The following is a 13938-nucleotide window of genomic DNA, read 5'->3' on the forward strand; positions in this document are numbered from 1 at the left end:
CGTCCCCGGACTTGCTGGGCCCTGCTGCTCTCTCCCCGCAGACGGTCGTCTCCCCTCATTATCAGGACGCTGAGCCGCCTGGGAGGTTCCAGGGCAGAAGAGACAGACTCAGAGCCACGGCTGGTGGCTCGGTCTGTTGGTCTGTCATCCCTCCCACCAGAAGGTTGCGGGTTTGATCCCAGTTGGGGCTCATACTGACTGATGTTTTTCTCTCATATCTATGTTTCGCTCTCTCTCTGCCCTCCCTTAAAAAAACTAACAAACAAAAAACGCATATCCTCGGGTAAGGATTAAAAAAAAAAGTTACTCGGAGGTTTTGTACCTGCAGAGCCAGAAGCTGCTTCTGCTAGTGTTTTCATTGTTTTCTCTGCCCTTTGACCTTTTGCTGGGAGCTTCTGAGCCACTTCCTTCTGGACTCATCTCTGATGTCCTGCATCTCTAAATGCAGCAGAAGGGGCCTGACTTTGGTGAGAGAGTTTTCAGTCCGGGGGCCTCTCTGGAAACACTGTGGAGTTGTGGGAAGGAGAGTTTGTGTCCTGGACCCAGGTGGGGTCTATCTTGTCTCTTTAAGCTGGATTTTTGAGGTGGTGGCACCTGTTTTATAAACAAGGCTCAGAGAGGTGCAGCCACTTGTCCTGTGACACACAGCTGGTCCCTGTTCAATACGAGGTGAGGTCTTTGGCTCGCAGGCCACTGAGGAAGGAGTGCGCAGTTGCTTTGCTTTGGGAAATGGGCAGATGTTTTAGGGATTGTCTAACATTCAGGACAGTTTGGGGGAGGAACAAGTCACCCTTTTCTGGAACTCTCTGCTTTTGCGGCAGGGTGACAGCGGTTATCAGGCCTGAGGGAGGTGCTCACAGTGGACCCTGCACCCTCCTGTCTCTCGCAGAAGAGCGTCTGCCTTGTGGGAATTCTTCTGTGGCCTTCTCCAGACCCACTCGGGCCGAGCTCTGGCCTTGGCTAAGTGCTGTCTGCTTCCTAAACATGACTTATTTACATTTCCACCCTGAGCCCAAATTACTTCGAAGCCAGAGAGGTTTCGTACCTTGCGTGGCGCTTCCTGGAATGGGATGTGCACGGGCCTCTCTGAGCAGGCTGGGGCGGGCATTTCAGTCATGGCATCTTGCCCCTGTTCCCAAGGGCATCGGGGTACCCAGGAGCCCTGGGTTTGGTGTTAGGAGACAGCATGGACCTTGGACGAGATCATGCCTACGTAGGGTCGGCCACACTGCATACACCTGGCCAATCAGGGTTCAGTCCAAGCAGAGTGTTGGTTAGAAATCACCCACCTCCATCCACCATTTTGTGTGGCAGATGAGGAAACTAAGGCTCAGAAGTCAAGTGCCCAGGGCCGCACAGCACATCAGAACGTGAGCTGAGATGGAACTTGGACCCCAGATTTCTGCTCTTAGTCCGGGGCTCTGACGACAGCACAGATATCGGGGCCTCCTGAACTTGGGGACTCCTTCTGTGGCAGTCCTCTCTGCTCCCCGCCTTGAGCCCTTGCCCAGCCTGAGGGAAGAGGCCTGCTGGGTACAGCCTGAGGGACCCCACACTACTCAGGTCCTTTCTGACTTACTACAGACGGTCTGCTCACACTTTACAAACTTCCCGACCCCCTGCCTCCCACGCATGCCCCCTCCACACGTCACACGCCCCCGGAGTCTAAGTGGGAAGCTGGACAGCAGGAAGGCCTGGAAAGGGCAAGGACCAGCCCAAACCAGGTCTCAGCTGTGCGGCCTGCAGCTGGTGCCCGCCCCTCTTTGAGCTTGGTTTTCTCATCTGTAAATGAAGCCGGTTCCCCTGAGTGACACTGTGAAGGTTACACGAGGGGGTTTGGGTAAGGCACCCCGCTCCGTGCGCGGCCCTGGCGTGCACAGTGTCATCAATACTCATTTTCCCGCCTGTGACGTGTGGCGCATGTCTTCCAGGGCATGGGGTATCTGCACGCCAAGGGCATCGTGCACAAAGATCTCAAATCCAAGAACGTCTTCTACGACAATGGCAAAGTGGTCATCACGGACTTCGGGCTGTTCGGGATGTCGGGCGTGGTGCGGGAGGGACGGTGAGTAGGCCTCGGCATCTGGCGGGACCGGCGGTTTGGGCAGCGCCGTGGGCCGGGCGCTCCCGCTCTGCTGCTGGGGAGCAGCCCTCCCCGGAGGAAAGGCCAGGTTTGCTTTGGCCCTGCCCTCGTGGTTCTGGTCCAGGATCCGACTCGGGTGACGTGTGGTTTCCTGACACACTTGCTTCTCAGGCTGTGACCCCCGCGGAGCTGGGTCCCTTCACTCACATTTACCAACTTGGGCAGAGGACCAGGGTTCAAGTCCCCAATATGAGGAAGAACGTCAGGTTTTATTTCCCCAAATCTTGAAGGGGTAGGGGTGGGGAGAAAGGCTCCTCTCCAAGCATCTGTCCCCTCCTGGGGACCCTCAGGAGGCAGAATGGCATCTGTGAGAAGCACAGGCCGATCTGATTTCCTGCTTACAGACATACTCTAGTCTCCCCAGTACCTTCAAGTGCAGTGCCCTGCTAAGACCCCTTGTTGGCCTCCCTTCCTGGAAGAACCTGGTCATCACTGCTCTGTAACAGTCCCCGAAAGCGCCGGTGCAGTCTGCACTGCCTCCCTGGGCCGCGTGTGGGTGGCGTGCCGGCCCTGGGGCCCAGGAGCGCCAGGCGGGCCCCTGGGCTGCCGCTGAAAGGCCCGTGTCCTTGCCCTGGCTTCCCGGCCTCTAGGCGTGAGAACCAGCTGAAGCTGTCCCACGACTGGCTGTGCTACTTGGCTCCCGAGATCGTCCGCGAGATGACCCCCGGGAAAGACGAGGACCAGCTGCCATTCTCCAAAGCTGCTGACGTCTATGCCTTTGGGTGAGGAGGCCCTCTTCCTGGGGCTCTGAGGCCAACCGTGGCCAAACGCGAGCGCCCCGCTGGGCCGGGGAGGCGTGCTTTGAGCCCTGACTCTGCGGCTCGTTGAGTGAGAGACCAGATTACTGACCTTCCCTTTCCCTACCTGTAAAGTGGGAGGGTAGTGGCACCTCCCTGCAGGGTTGCTTCATGGGAACTAAGTTGGGTCATTTCTGGTCTCACCTATTGCCCATGAGGACACTCACCAGAGCTAAGAACTGTCGCAGTGGGAGAGGTGGGATGTCCTGCCAGCCACTCTGGTGGACCGTGAAGCTGACCAAAAGGAAGATAGAGAACACAGGGTGGGCAAAAGTTGGTTTGGGGTTGTGTCCCTGCGTTATTATTTTTTTATTGCATTATTTCCCCTACGAACAACTGTAAACCTACTCCTGCCCCTCCCTGTACAATGTGAGCCGGATATATAAAGTTTTCACTTGGACACGTTAAAGAAAAAAACACATGGAGTCAGTTTCAGTAATATATTTTATTTAACTCAAAACATCCAAAATATGATAATTTCAACATGTAATCAAAATTAAAGTTTAAGGTTTTTACCCTACAACGTGTTCAGACTCCGGTGTGCATTTCCCTCCTAACAGCACACTCAGTTCCACTCTCCGCCAGTCAGTTGCTCAGCGGCCCCCACGTTGGACAGTGTGGGTCTAACGAGAAAGTCCCGTCCAGATAAGTCGGGAGAGGTGCGGGCTCGGAGAGGCCGAGTGAGGCCTCAGCCTGTAACCTCCGGGGATGCTTCCCCCGGCGGTGGTCTCTTGTCCCCTGACCTTACCGCTTCTGGAGCCCAGTGTGAGCCAGGCACTGGGCTTGGCATCTCGTTGCTCCTCAGACAACCTTGGACGTAGGCACCCACCCCACTGAGGTTAACAGTGATAGCGGGACCTCTGTTCAGAGCTGGCACCGCCTCAGACTTTTTAACACAGTGCGAGCGGGGTGCCGCAGATCCCCTGGTATCTGGGAGGACCCCTCTCGACACTCCCAAAGCCGGGTGGGTGAAGAGGCTAGGGAAGGGTCCGGAGGCTCTGGCTGGGCTCCTGGCGCTGCGGTAGCGGGAGCCCCTGGGCGTGAGCTGGGCTGAGCCGCCAAGAGCTCACGCTGCATGGGTCTCCACAGGACTGTTTGGTATGAGCTGCAGGCAAGAGACTGGCCCTTGAAGAACCAAGCTGCAGAGGCCCTGATCTGGCAGATTGGAAGTGGAGAGGGAGTGAAGCGGGTCCTGGCCTCCGTCAGCCTGGGGAAGGAAGTCACTGTGAGTAGCCACCTGTTTGCTCTGGGAGGGGGAAGGAGCGCTGGAGGGCACAGGACTGGGCTGCACTCTGTCCCCTCACCCAGAAGTGGGGCCTGCTGGCAGGAGGGACTGTGTCGCTGTTACCCCACAGTTAACCCTTTTCTTTAACAACAATAAAAAACTGTCTTTTGAAAAAGACTGGAAGGGGAAATAAAGATAATAGGTTTAATTGAATTAGAAATTGGAAAGAGAGTAAAGCTCTGTATGTTACAAGGAAAGAAGATTTTTTAAAAATCACAGCACAAGATACAAATAGTGGGGCTGTGCTTCAGTATCATATCTTCCTCCCCGTTTTCCTCTGCGGTTCAAGAACTGACTGAAGTTTCTGCAGAAAATTTGGTTTTAAAATATTGAGTCATCGTCCCGTTGCCGACCTCATGTGGCCGCGTACCTTTAATGGTTTCTCCGAGTTGCAGTTTGTAGGTGCCTTGGCCCTGACACTGTGATGCCGGGAGCCCCAAGGTCGACTCCCGGTGCAGTCAGTGGTAACCGCGGGTGAGGCAGGGCAGGGGCGCAGCTGCGCCAGCCTGGGTGTTCCGAGAACGGCAGGGGTGTCTGGGCGGCACAGAATGGGCCTGGGCCGCTGAAGATCCCTGTTTCTTGCAAGTTTCTGAGACATTTGCTTTTATTCTGGCTTTTATTCTGGCTTTTATCTTTTCCTGCCCTATGGCTTCTTGGTTTTCTCTGTGGAAATTTCCATTAGACAGAATTGGGTCCTTCTTAGGGAATTTCCATGTCTTTTACCTTCTTTCATATTTCCCATTCCTACAGCACAATCTGGGGCATTTCCTTGATTTTATTTTCTAGTACGTCTACCAAATGTTTTATTTTGGAAGTTGCACTATTAATTGCAAGCATTTTTTCCACTTTGTTGATTGCTTTTTTTATTTCACCCTGGCCTGGCTTTATGGATAAAGTAGCGTCTTCACGCGCTCATAGGCATGCACCACGGTTTCCTCCAGTCGGTGGTTTGGTCCGTCCATCTTTAGTCTCCTGTTTTCCTGGGACTCGGGGCAACCCGGTGGGGTCCAGTCATGTTTGAACAGAAGCCTGAGTTGCCGAGTCTCAGGGGACGGGCGCTTCCTGCTCTGTCAGGCGGGCACCTCTGCCCGCTGTGTGTGCGGTCCTGTTTACCCACAGGCGGTTATCCCAGCTCGAAAGGCTGAAGGGCTGTGCCGTGTCCACTCGTGGACCCCAAGAGTAGGCAGCAGTGTGCCAGAGGGAGATGGGCTCTGTCTGCTCTGGAGACACCCGGGGCCGCTGTGGTGCCTGCGCTCACTGCCGCCTTGAATTGAGTCCGGTCCTCGCAGCCTCCATTCCTGTGTGGCCGTGGCCACTCCTGCTGCCGCCCTGCCCCACGCACATTCAGAGCGTCCTGCATTTCACCTGCCCACACGCTGCCATCCACTTCCTGTTGCAAGAATGTGTGGCCTCGTTTCTGATGTCTTTTCTATTACCTATTATTCAGTTTCTCTACTGTTATTCAGGGAGGTCTAAGGAGGAAGAAGGGGGGATAGGCTCGTGCACTTCATTTTGAACTGCAAGCATGAGAGCTCTTCTGAAATTCAGTCACTTCTCAGCCCTGCTCCAGCAACGGCCACTCAGCTCAATGGACCACCCACTGGGGGTGCTTACAAGCAGGAAAGGGACCCTGTGCAGAGGCCCCAGCTGTGCCTCCCTCCCTCTCAGGCAGCTCCCTCCCACACCAACTAACCCCTGTTCTGTCCGCAGGAGATCCTGTCTGCCTGCTGGGCTTTTGAGCTGCAGGAGAGGCCCAGCTTCACGCTGCTAATGGACATGCTGGAGAAACTGCCCAAGCTGAACCGGCGGCTCTCCCACCCCGGGCACTTCTGGAAGTCTGCTGAGTAAGTACCTCTTCAGTGACCAGACCTGCCGGCCAGGGCGGCCTCATCCAGGCTCTCAGACGGCACCGTCCACCCTGTATGCCCAAGACTGTTTGGGGATGCTCAGAGCAGATTAGCCAGGGGTGATTCGTGCCTCCCCAGTGATGCCAAGATCTCATTCACTGTGTTCATTTCAGAGACTTTTTTGGATGGGTGGCTATCTCTAGCTCTCCTCTGGGCACTCACCTATTGCTGTTCTCGGGGCAGTGCTGATGCGGGCCCAGGCTGGGCCCAGACGAGAAGATTCTGCCCTAGGACAGGGCCAGGCGGGGCCAGCTGGCAGTCAGAGCAACCAGGGTACCAGAATCAGCAGAGTGGCTGTGGTTTAAAGTATCGCAGACTCAAGACAGAGCTTTCTAGTCCCCCAATCAGCTACCTTTTAGGGGGACCTCATGGCCTGGGTTCATGCGGTACCTCAGTGCTGGCAGCCTGTCCCTGCTTCTGTGTAATGACACAGCCCTCTGCCCCCCAGGGAGCAGGAGTGGCCTCCATGGGCCGTGGAGACCCGCCATCTCTTCCCTGTTCTGCCTCACTCCCTTTCTCCTTCGCCCTCCGGCCTCCTCTGTGAGAACACACGCTGCGTGAGCATCTCGGGAAGGCCTTCCTTGTTGTGGGCCTCAGTTTCCAGAGCTTTAAAGAGTGGGGGGTGTGAGGACTGGGGGGCACCCACATTTGTAAAAGGCCACGTGGGATGTATTTCAGGCTCAGAGGGAAATTTGAGTCAGAGCTGCTGTCGCTGGGACAGTGTGGAGCCGTGACGGCAGCTCCATGTCCATCCCTGCCACCCGGTGCCGCAGTCTCTGCTGTGGGGGCGGCCAGCTGCAGCCACACCAAAACGTGGATTCCGTGGAATTCTGACTTGTCACGAACTCTACCTTTGAGCCCCCCACCCCCGATCATTTAGAAAGGTGGAAATCATTCTTAGCTTGTGGATGGCACAGAAGCACGTGGCGGGCCCTGTGTGGCTGAGCCTCTGGGCAAGGTACATTGCTTTAACCTTTTAAAAGGCAAAGAGCACTTTCTGAAAGCGAAATCTCCTACAGCCCTAGAACACAGACAGTCGAAGAGCCTGTCCCCTGTGGTGCCAGTCACCACGCACCTGCGTGGGCACCTGCAGCGCCCGGGCCTCGCACCTGCTGCCCAGGTGTGCGGGTCCAGCAGCACTGCTCTCGCTCTCGAAAGGGCCAGGTACTGAGTGTGTGCGGCCTGCGGGTCTCTGACATGTTAGTGGTAGTTGTTGTTTTTTCTTTTTCTTTTTCTGTAACAACTATTTAAAATAGGCAAAGCCTTTTTGTAGTCAGATGTGGCTTACACATAGTTTGCTAGCTCCTGTCTTGAAAACAAAGCAAACCAGCTTCAAGCTGCAGGTGAAGTAAGGCCCAGAATGGGTTGCAAGACCAGACTCCACAAGAGGCAGAACCTGAAGAAACGCAGTAAATTTGTTAGGCCAGTGGCAGGGATGGTCTGGAGGAATGACCATGAGTGGTTAGGGAATACTGTATTTCCGGATGCAAAATTAGATTTACTCTCTTGTTCTTAAGATGAGTCAGGATCCAGTACAAACAGGGGTGACAGAATGTTGCCATTGGATGTGTGGGTTCGACCCAGCCATTGCTGAGTACCTGCTCCACACCCAGGGAGACAAGGTCGAGGCCAGGCGTCGGCCAGCGAGGAGTTTACAGTCTAACACCCCCGAGTGTCTACAGTCCCAGGGGGTGAAGACAAGCAAACAGACGCTGTAAGTCTGTACAGCAGGACTCTGTCTGGTCACCTCTGTATTCCCAGCTCCTCTCATGGCCCTGGGAACACAGTAGTTTCTCAGCCGACATCCAGTGGGTTTACCGAGCGAGTGGAGGAATGACGGCAACATGCTGAGGGCTGCGAGAAAGCACAGCCTCTGTGGGAGCCTCTGCCCACCCAGGGAGCTGGGGGAGGGTCTCCAGAAGAGGCCACTGGAGCTGGGTTTTGAGCAGGGGCTGTCCCGGCAGTGGCCAGGAGCTGGGGGTTCCGGACATGCAGGAAGTTCAAGGATCGGGCTCGTCAGACCTCGGGCAACTCCTTTACCAGTCTGGGCCCGGCTTTCTCATCTACAAGAGAGAAAGCAGCGCTAGGTGACTGCTGGCATTCAGGAGCTGGTCCCAGATTTCCTAGAGACCAGAGAGCCCCACCTTCTCATTTCACGGATGCAAACTGAGTCGCAGACGAGGGCTGTGTCTGGCCCAACACGATCAGCTTTAGCCTCTTAAAGAAAATGCCGGCGCACCTGAATGAGCCCGTGTCAGAGCTTTCTGTACATGATTGTGACTTCTGCACACTCAGCCTCTAATTCTCATTTTTCTTTTTCTTTTCCATCGGTCTTGTTGCTTTTTTATTTTCGGGGGGTGGCTGATGCGATGGCCTGTCCTGTCATCTCCCCCTGTCCCTGCCGTCCTGATTCCTGGGGCTCCTCTTCAACCCGTGTGCTCTGGGGGCCCGACTCCATCACCTGCTGGACTTCACTTTTCCCACATCTGGCAAAATGATCGCGGGGCCACTCCCAGTCGCTGGCGGAGCCGATACTACGGGAAAGGACGTTACGGCCACCCTGACTTTAAGAGCTCCTGCCCGGTTCTGGAGGAATAGTGTGTCTTGTGCTCTTTCCCTCCTGCTCTGCCCGTTTGCAGCTACCCCTGGCGCACCCTGCATCCTGTTCTGCCTGCATCCAGCTACCTCATCTTTGTGTGTTTTTTCCTCATAAACCAAAGGGATGCTTTTGCGGCTGTCAGGCCACCAGCAAGGGATCTGCAGGCTCGTACTTCTCTCGCTGAGCTGAGAGAGACAGCCAATGGCACAGCTGTGAGGAGATTCGTCGCGTCTCAGAGTTTAAAGAGGGGAGCGCAGTGAACAGAGATAATCAGCTCCAGGGAGTCTATTTGAAAGTCAGGGACTGAAGGGCAAAGGACGCACTGGCCAGCTTCTGTATAATGTCCTGTGACTGGGACCCCGGGAGTTCGGGGAGGGCTCCTCGTGCCTTGTGCACGCTGCTGCCCAGCCTGGAATGGAGCAGGGGTGCCCCTTTCTCTCTCTGCAGGGAAAGAGGGTCCCCTGCCATCTGGCCAGGCCTTGGCCGCTCCCAAGCCCCCACCCTGCCCCACGGGGCTCAGTTCTTACGCTGCTCTCCCCTTCTCTTTCCTCCCCTAGGTTGTAGGCCTGGCCGCCTCGCATGTGCCTGGGGCTTTCTTCCTCCTAATCGGCACTCAGCACCTCGACTTCTGCTCAGACGCAAACTGAGATGCTGGCACTAACCCAGGGGACGCCACCTCTGCTGCTCCAACTTCTCTCCTGAGACTTCTTTCGCTTTGTTTGTTTTTAAAACTGGCCCCTTCCTCTCCACGGCCTGTGTGCGCCTCAATAACTGATCTCCAGGGAAGATCCCCTAACAAATCCCCCCAGAACTGCCTCCTTGGACCTGACTCCATCCTCTCTAGCTGTTCCTCTGCGGGGTGGTATCGTTTTTTGTTTGGGTGCTCCTGTCTCCCTACTAACAGCTCAGTGAGATCTGTTCCCTCCTCCCAACCCCCTGCCAGCCAGCAAGTTGGCCTCCCAGTGGCTGGGTTCCAAGTACAGGGGCGGGGGCCGGGGTTGGGGGCCGGGGTTGGCTTGGCTGTTAACCCGCAGGGATCCTGTCCAGCAGGGAGTGGGATGATTTCCGAGCTGCGCAGGGCCAGTCCCCCCTGCAGGGCTGTTGGTGTGGACACCATAAGTTCTGTTCCCATAAGAGATGCCGGCGTGGGAGTGTCCTCAGCAGCACACTCGGGAATGTGGTCCTACAGCAAGGGGTGGCCTGTCTCCAAACAATTTCACTAGTAAAACAAAGCTCCTGCCCCTTCCTGCCCCTCAGTGTTACTTTTTACATCTGCCCAGAGCAGATGGAAAGTACCGGACCCCGAGTCAGCGTTCGTCAGGAGTGTGGCATGCACACAATCACGGTAGTGGTTACTAAATGCAGATTCCCAGGGCCCCAAGACCTGAATCCAGGTCTCTGAAGGCAGGCTCTGGCAACCCACCTTTCAACCTGCTCCCCAGGTGGCCCCGATGCTCTCCAGGGCAGAAGGACCGTGTCTAAAAGGGACACGTGATGTCTCCGTCATCTCTGGGGGTCAGGTTGCTCCTCTCTCCCAGTTTCTCCTGGAGCTAAAGCTTTCCTGGGCGGCAAAGGAGACTGCAGTTCAGGCGACCCCACTGGGCCTGATGGGTGCTGGGGACTCCGAGATAAACAAGCCCCGCCCTCCCCTCTGGGAGGAGGGCCTGGCCGAGGCCCGGCCCCCCAGCCAGGCCTGACCAGGGCAGCTCAGCGGTGGAATCATCCTCCCTTCTTGGTGGGCTGGGCCCTCTGCTGAGCTTCTGGAACCGGCCGCTCCTGCGCTGATGCCCCCCCGCAGTGCCGATCAAGACCAACAGGGCCGTAACCCTTGTCTTTGTCCCTCTCTGCAGCATCAACAGCAGCAAAGTGGTGCCCCGGTTTGAAAGGTTTGGCCCGGGCGTCCTGGAGTCCAGCAATCCAAAGATGTAGCCAGCTGTGCGGTTTTTCCATGGTTTCTTTTTCCTTCAGCGTGTTTCTAAAACACCCCATCCTCCACCACAGAAGGCAGCGCTCTGCGAACGGCAGCCTCTCTCTGAAGCGCCGCAGGGCGGGAGCGAGAGTCCTCAGTTCAGAGCATTCGTTCTCGAAAAACACTTTGGTCCCGGAGATGGAGCCTTGCCTGCTGCCCCTCAAATGACATCGCCAACAACCAGACCTGTCCCCACAGGCAGCAAATGTTTACATGTATGTTTCTGCGGAGCGAACTCGCTGTTTTGCAAATAGGTAATAATAATGCCAGGCTGTGCGCTGGCACCCTCGGCCGGGGCAGTGGAAGTGGCCGTGCCCCTGGAGAGCCCTGCAGGCAGTGAGCCCGCACGGGGCCAGAAGGAGGAAGCGCGTTGTGACTGCGGACGTTCTTGGGGTGGTACGGGGGGACCACAGGCTCGGGCCTGGCTGCTGCTCTGGCCCCTGCTCTGGCCTCACACCCCGTCAGCTGGGAGTCTCCCTCTGCAGGGGTTGCCCCTCACCCTGACAAAGAGGCCTCTCTCCTCTCGCACAGCAGGCCCTGGCTAGGAGCCGAGCTAAATTACGAAGGTCAGCAGATCCCAGAGAGAACCCCTGACCCCTGCAGTGCAGCCCATACAAGCTGGAAACTTAGAGACAGATAAGATCCAAGTGGCATCTGCACTGACCCCGGGTTCCTAACTGGGGTTGCCATTGTCTGTAGAGATGTTCCCTTCAGGAAGCCCTGAGGAAGGCACCAAGGAAACGCCTCCACTTTTGGACACGTCCCAGCCCCTGACTGACACGTGGCCCCAGAGCTGAGGCTGTGTGTGCCACGAAGGCTCCCTGAGAACAAGGCAGGTGCAGGGGAGGGAACAGCAGCAGCCACCCTCCCAGCCCCAGGGCAACCTGGCTGGCCCCTTAGGAACCCAAGGCTCCAGACCTGCCCACCTCTCCCACTTCCCCAGCCCTGCTGAAGCCCTCAGCCCATTCCTGGCTCCCCCCGCCCATGTCCAGAGCTAAGAAGGGAGGCATGTGTCCCCCCTTTCATTCAGAGCCACCCGGTGAGCCCCACAGTCTTCAGAGCCTTCCCGAGGCCTGCTTGCCAGGCTTCTGCTTGAACTGGAAGGAAGGGCTCCATCTGGGGGAGTCCGTGACGGGAGAGCACCTGGCCTGTCCTCGCTGGAAGCTGTTGCCTGAAGAGAGAAGTTTCAAGTGGCGAAGAAGCCCTTTGGTGGGTGTTCCATCGTGTTTGGCTCCGACACCAGGACTGACCAAGGGGGAGGAGAATGGCCAGGTGGTCGGATTTAGGCCCAGAACAGGTGTCCGTGCTCTGAGCCCAGATGGGGAGGCGTGTGGCCCCTTCCATTCAGATGCACCTAGTAAAGCTCCTGATGTCCAGGGCCCTCCCTGGAGACTGGCCGGAAGATCGTGGACCTGTGGGCTGTGTCCCCCTCCCTAGCTCACCCTCCCTAGGCCACCATCCCTTGGCTGTGACCACACAGCTGTGAGGCAGCGAGAGGGACCCAGGTTCCTGCTGCCCATCAGTGCGCCAGACGCGCGCGCCCTCCCCTGCTCGGTGTGCAGGGCATTCGATGGGAGCCGGAAGCCAGTGAGTTCGATTCATGGGGTTCTGTTCTCTGCGGGACCATCGTTTCTCCCCAACATGCCTTCGGCCTCCCCTGCCAGCCCTCTGCACGATCTCCCCACCCAAAGCCACCTCGTGTGTCTGCTGCCTGTCAACCTTGCCCTCCGAACCCGTGGCCATGCTGGGGGCCCAGGACTTGGATGGCAGCTGAGCAGGTCGGGTTCTGCACCTCCCCAGCCCCGACTCTCAGCCCACAGAAAGCCAGTCCGAGCTTTGTTTTTTCTCGTGAGTGTCACACCTGGGGGTCAGTTCAAGAAGCTTTCATCGAGCACCTACCGTATCTTGTGCAAGTGCTGGGGGCCTGGGGTCGGAGCGGTCACAGTCCCCGCCCTTAGGGAACTGATGATCTGCCAGGAGCCCCAAGAGTGTAGCTGAGGGCCTGGGGTCACCCCCTTCCTTTCCAAGGCCCTGGGCAGCCACTTAGCCTGAGCGTTCCCTGTCATTTACCAGAAGCTCCTGAGGAAACCCCCATGTGGCCCCCTTCTCCCTCTCTCTAGTTGACTGTGAATGAGGTTAGGAAGACACGCTTGCCCTTCCGTGTGCTCTCATCTGCCTTGGAAACACGTGAAGGATGGCAGATACTGTGAATTCAGCCCGAATGGCCAGCTGTGAAGGGGAAGTTGGGAGGGTCTCCATGGTGAGAGTAGTGGGGGCTGCAGAGGCCCCGCTGGGGTCTGAGCGTACAGCCTGCACTTTGGTCCTTCAGGGCTCCCCCGTTCCCAGCCTCACCTCCAAACCCTGGGGTCTGTCCCTGCTGCCTTTAACCACCAGAGTCGCAACCATTGGGTCTGCACCCATCTTGAGGTCTTGAATCCTGGCGAGGTCCCTGTTGGGAGCAGTGGGTAGCAAGGCTGACTTCTCCGTGTTGCCAAATGAAAGATGTTTGCAGGGCCCTGAAGTTTCTCTGCCCCTCCTGGCATTTCTTGTGACCTCAGAGCCGGTGGGATGCCCTGTGAACCTCTGTTCTGTATTGATCTGGGCGCCAGGTGGAGACGTGAATGTGAAACCCAGGAGGGGGCTGCTGGGGTTCTGCGCCGTTCGCCAGGATTTCGTCAGTGCGTGCAAACCCCGAGTCTCTGGCCACAAGGCACACACTTGCGTTTTTGAATGTGATGTAAAATTTGTACAGTAAAAGTTTTTATATTTTCTATCAACTGCATTTGTCTTCCAGAAATGCTATTAATTTAAATTAAAATGATTAGTATTAACGGACGTGCTGTATCACTTTTTGCCACCGGCAAGAACATACTCTCTGCCAGGCCAGGCCTGGGAATCTGGAGTTTGAATAAAAATATACCAAGGTGTCTGGGGCTTGTGTCTGCTTGGGTCAGTCGGGTGGGCCTGGGGGACTGCTCAGCCGGGTGGCATGGGAGGGCAGGATTGGGGGAGCGCCCTCCAGAGGAAGAGAAGTTATGTGTGGACCTCGAGGGCAGGTAGTTCTAAACAGATGGAAGAATGGAGAGGGAAGAGCATGGTGCACAGGGAAGGTCATCCAGCCCCCGGTGTGACAGCTGGGAGTCGTGTCTCCTCAGCTAGAGGTGCTCTTGCCTTGTAGAAGCCTGGGTTAGTGGGGGGAGTGGTCATTTATCTAATTTCTAGGAGCCCTTCCTTGCCA

General features: G+C 56.6%; 1 protein-coding gene across 4 annotated transcripts in view; it reads left to right on the top strand.

Annotated features, from left to right (window-relative positions):
* KSR1 (kinase suppressor of ras 1) overlaps positions 1-13627 on the top strand; it is a 148677-nt gene extending 135050 nt beyond the window's left edge. For 3 of the 4 annotated variants that reach the window (XM_037146025.2, XM_053656020.1, XM_053656030.1), the window contains 5 exons: positions 1932-2065; positions 2734-2865; positions 4030-4165; positions 5936-6069; positions 10582-13627. In XM_037146025.2, the coding sequence (XP_037001920.2) occupies positions 1932-2065; positions 2734-2865; positions 4030-4165; positions 5936-6069; positions 10582-10660 (615 nt within the window). In that variant the 3' untranslated portion in view covers positions 10661-13627. Of the gene's footprint in view, positions 1-1931; positions 2066-2733; positions 2866-4029; positions 4166-5935; positions 6070-8648; positions 8730-10581 lie in introns of all 4 variants that reach the window. The other variant, XM_053656033.1, reaches the window with a different exon arrangement.
* The last annotated feature ends 311 nt before the right edge of the window (positions 13628-13938 follow it).

The sequence above is a fragment of the Artibeus jamaicensis genome, unplaced genomic scaffold, assembly GCF_021234435.1.
Source record: "Artibeus jamaicensis isolate MK-2021 breed Jamaican fruit bat unplaced genomic scaffold, CSHL_Jam_final contig_1998, whole genome shotgun sequence".
In the NCBI taxonomy this organism is placed as follows: domain Eukaryota; kingdom Metazoa; phylum Chordata; class Mammalia; order Chiroptera; family Phyllostomidae; genus Artibeus; species Artibeus jamaicensis.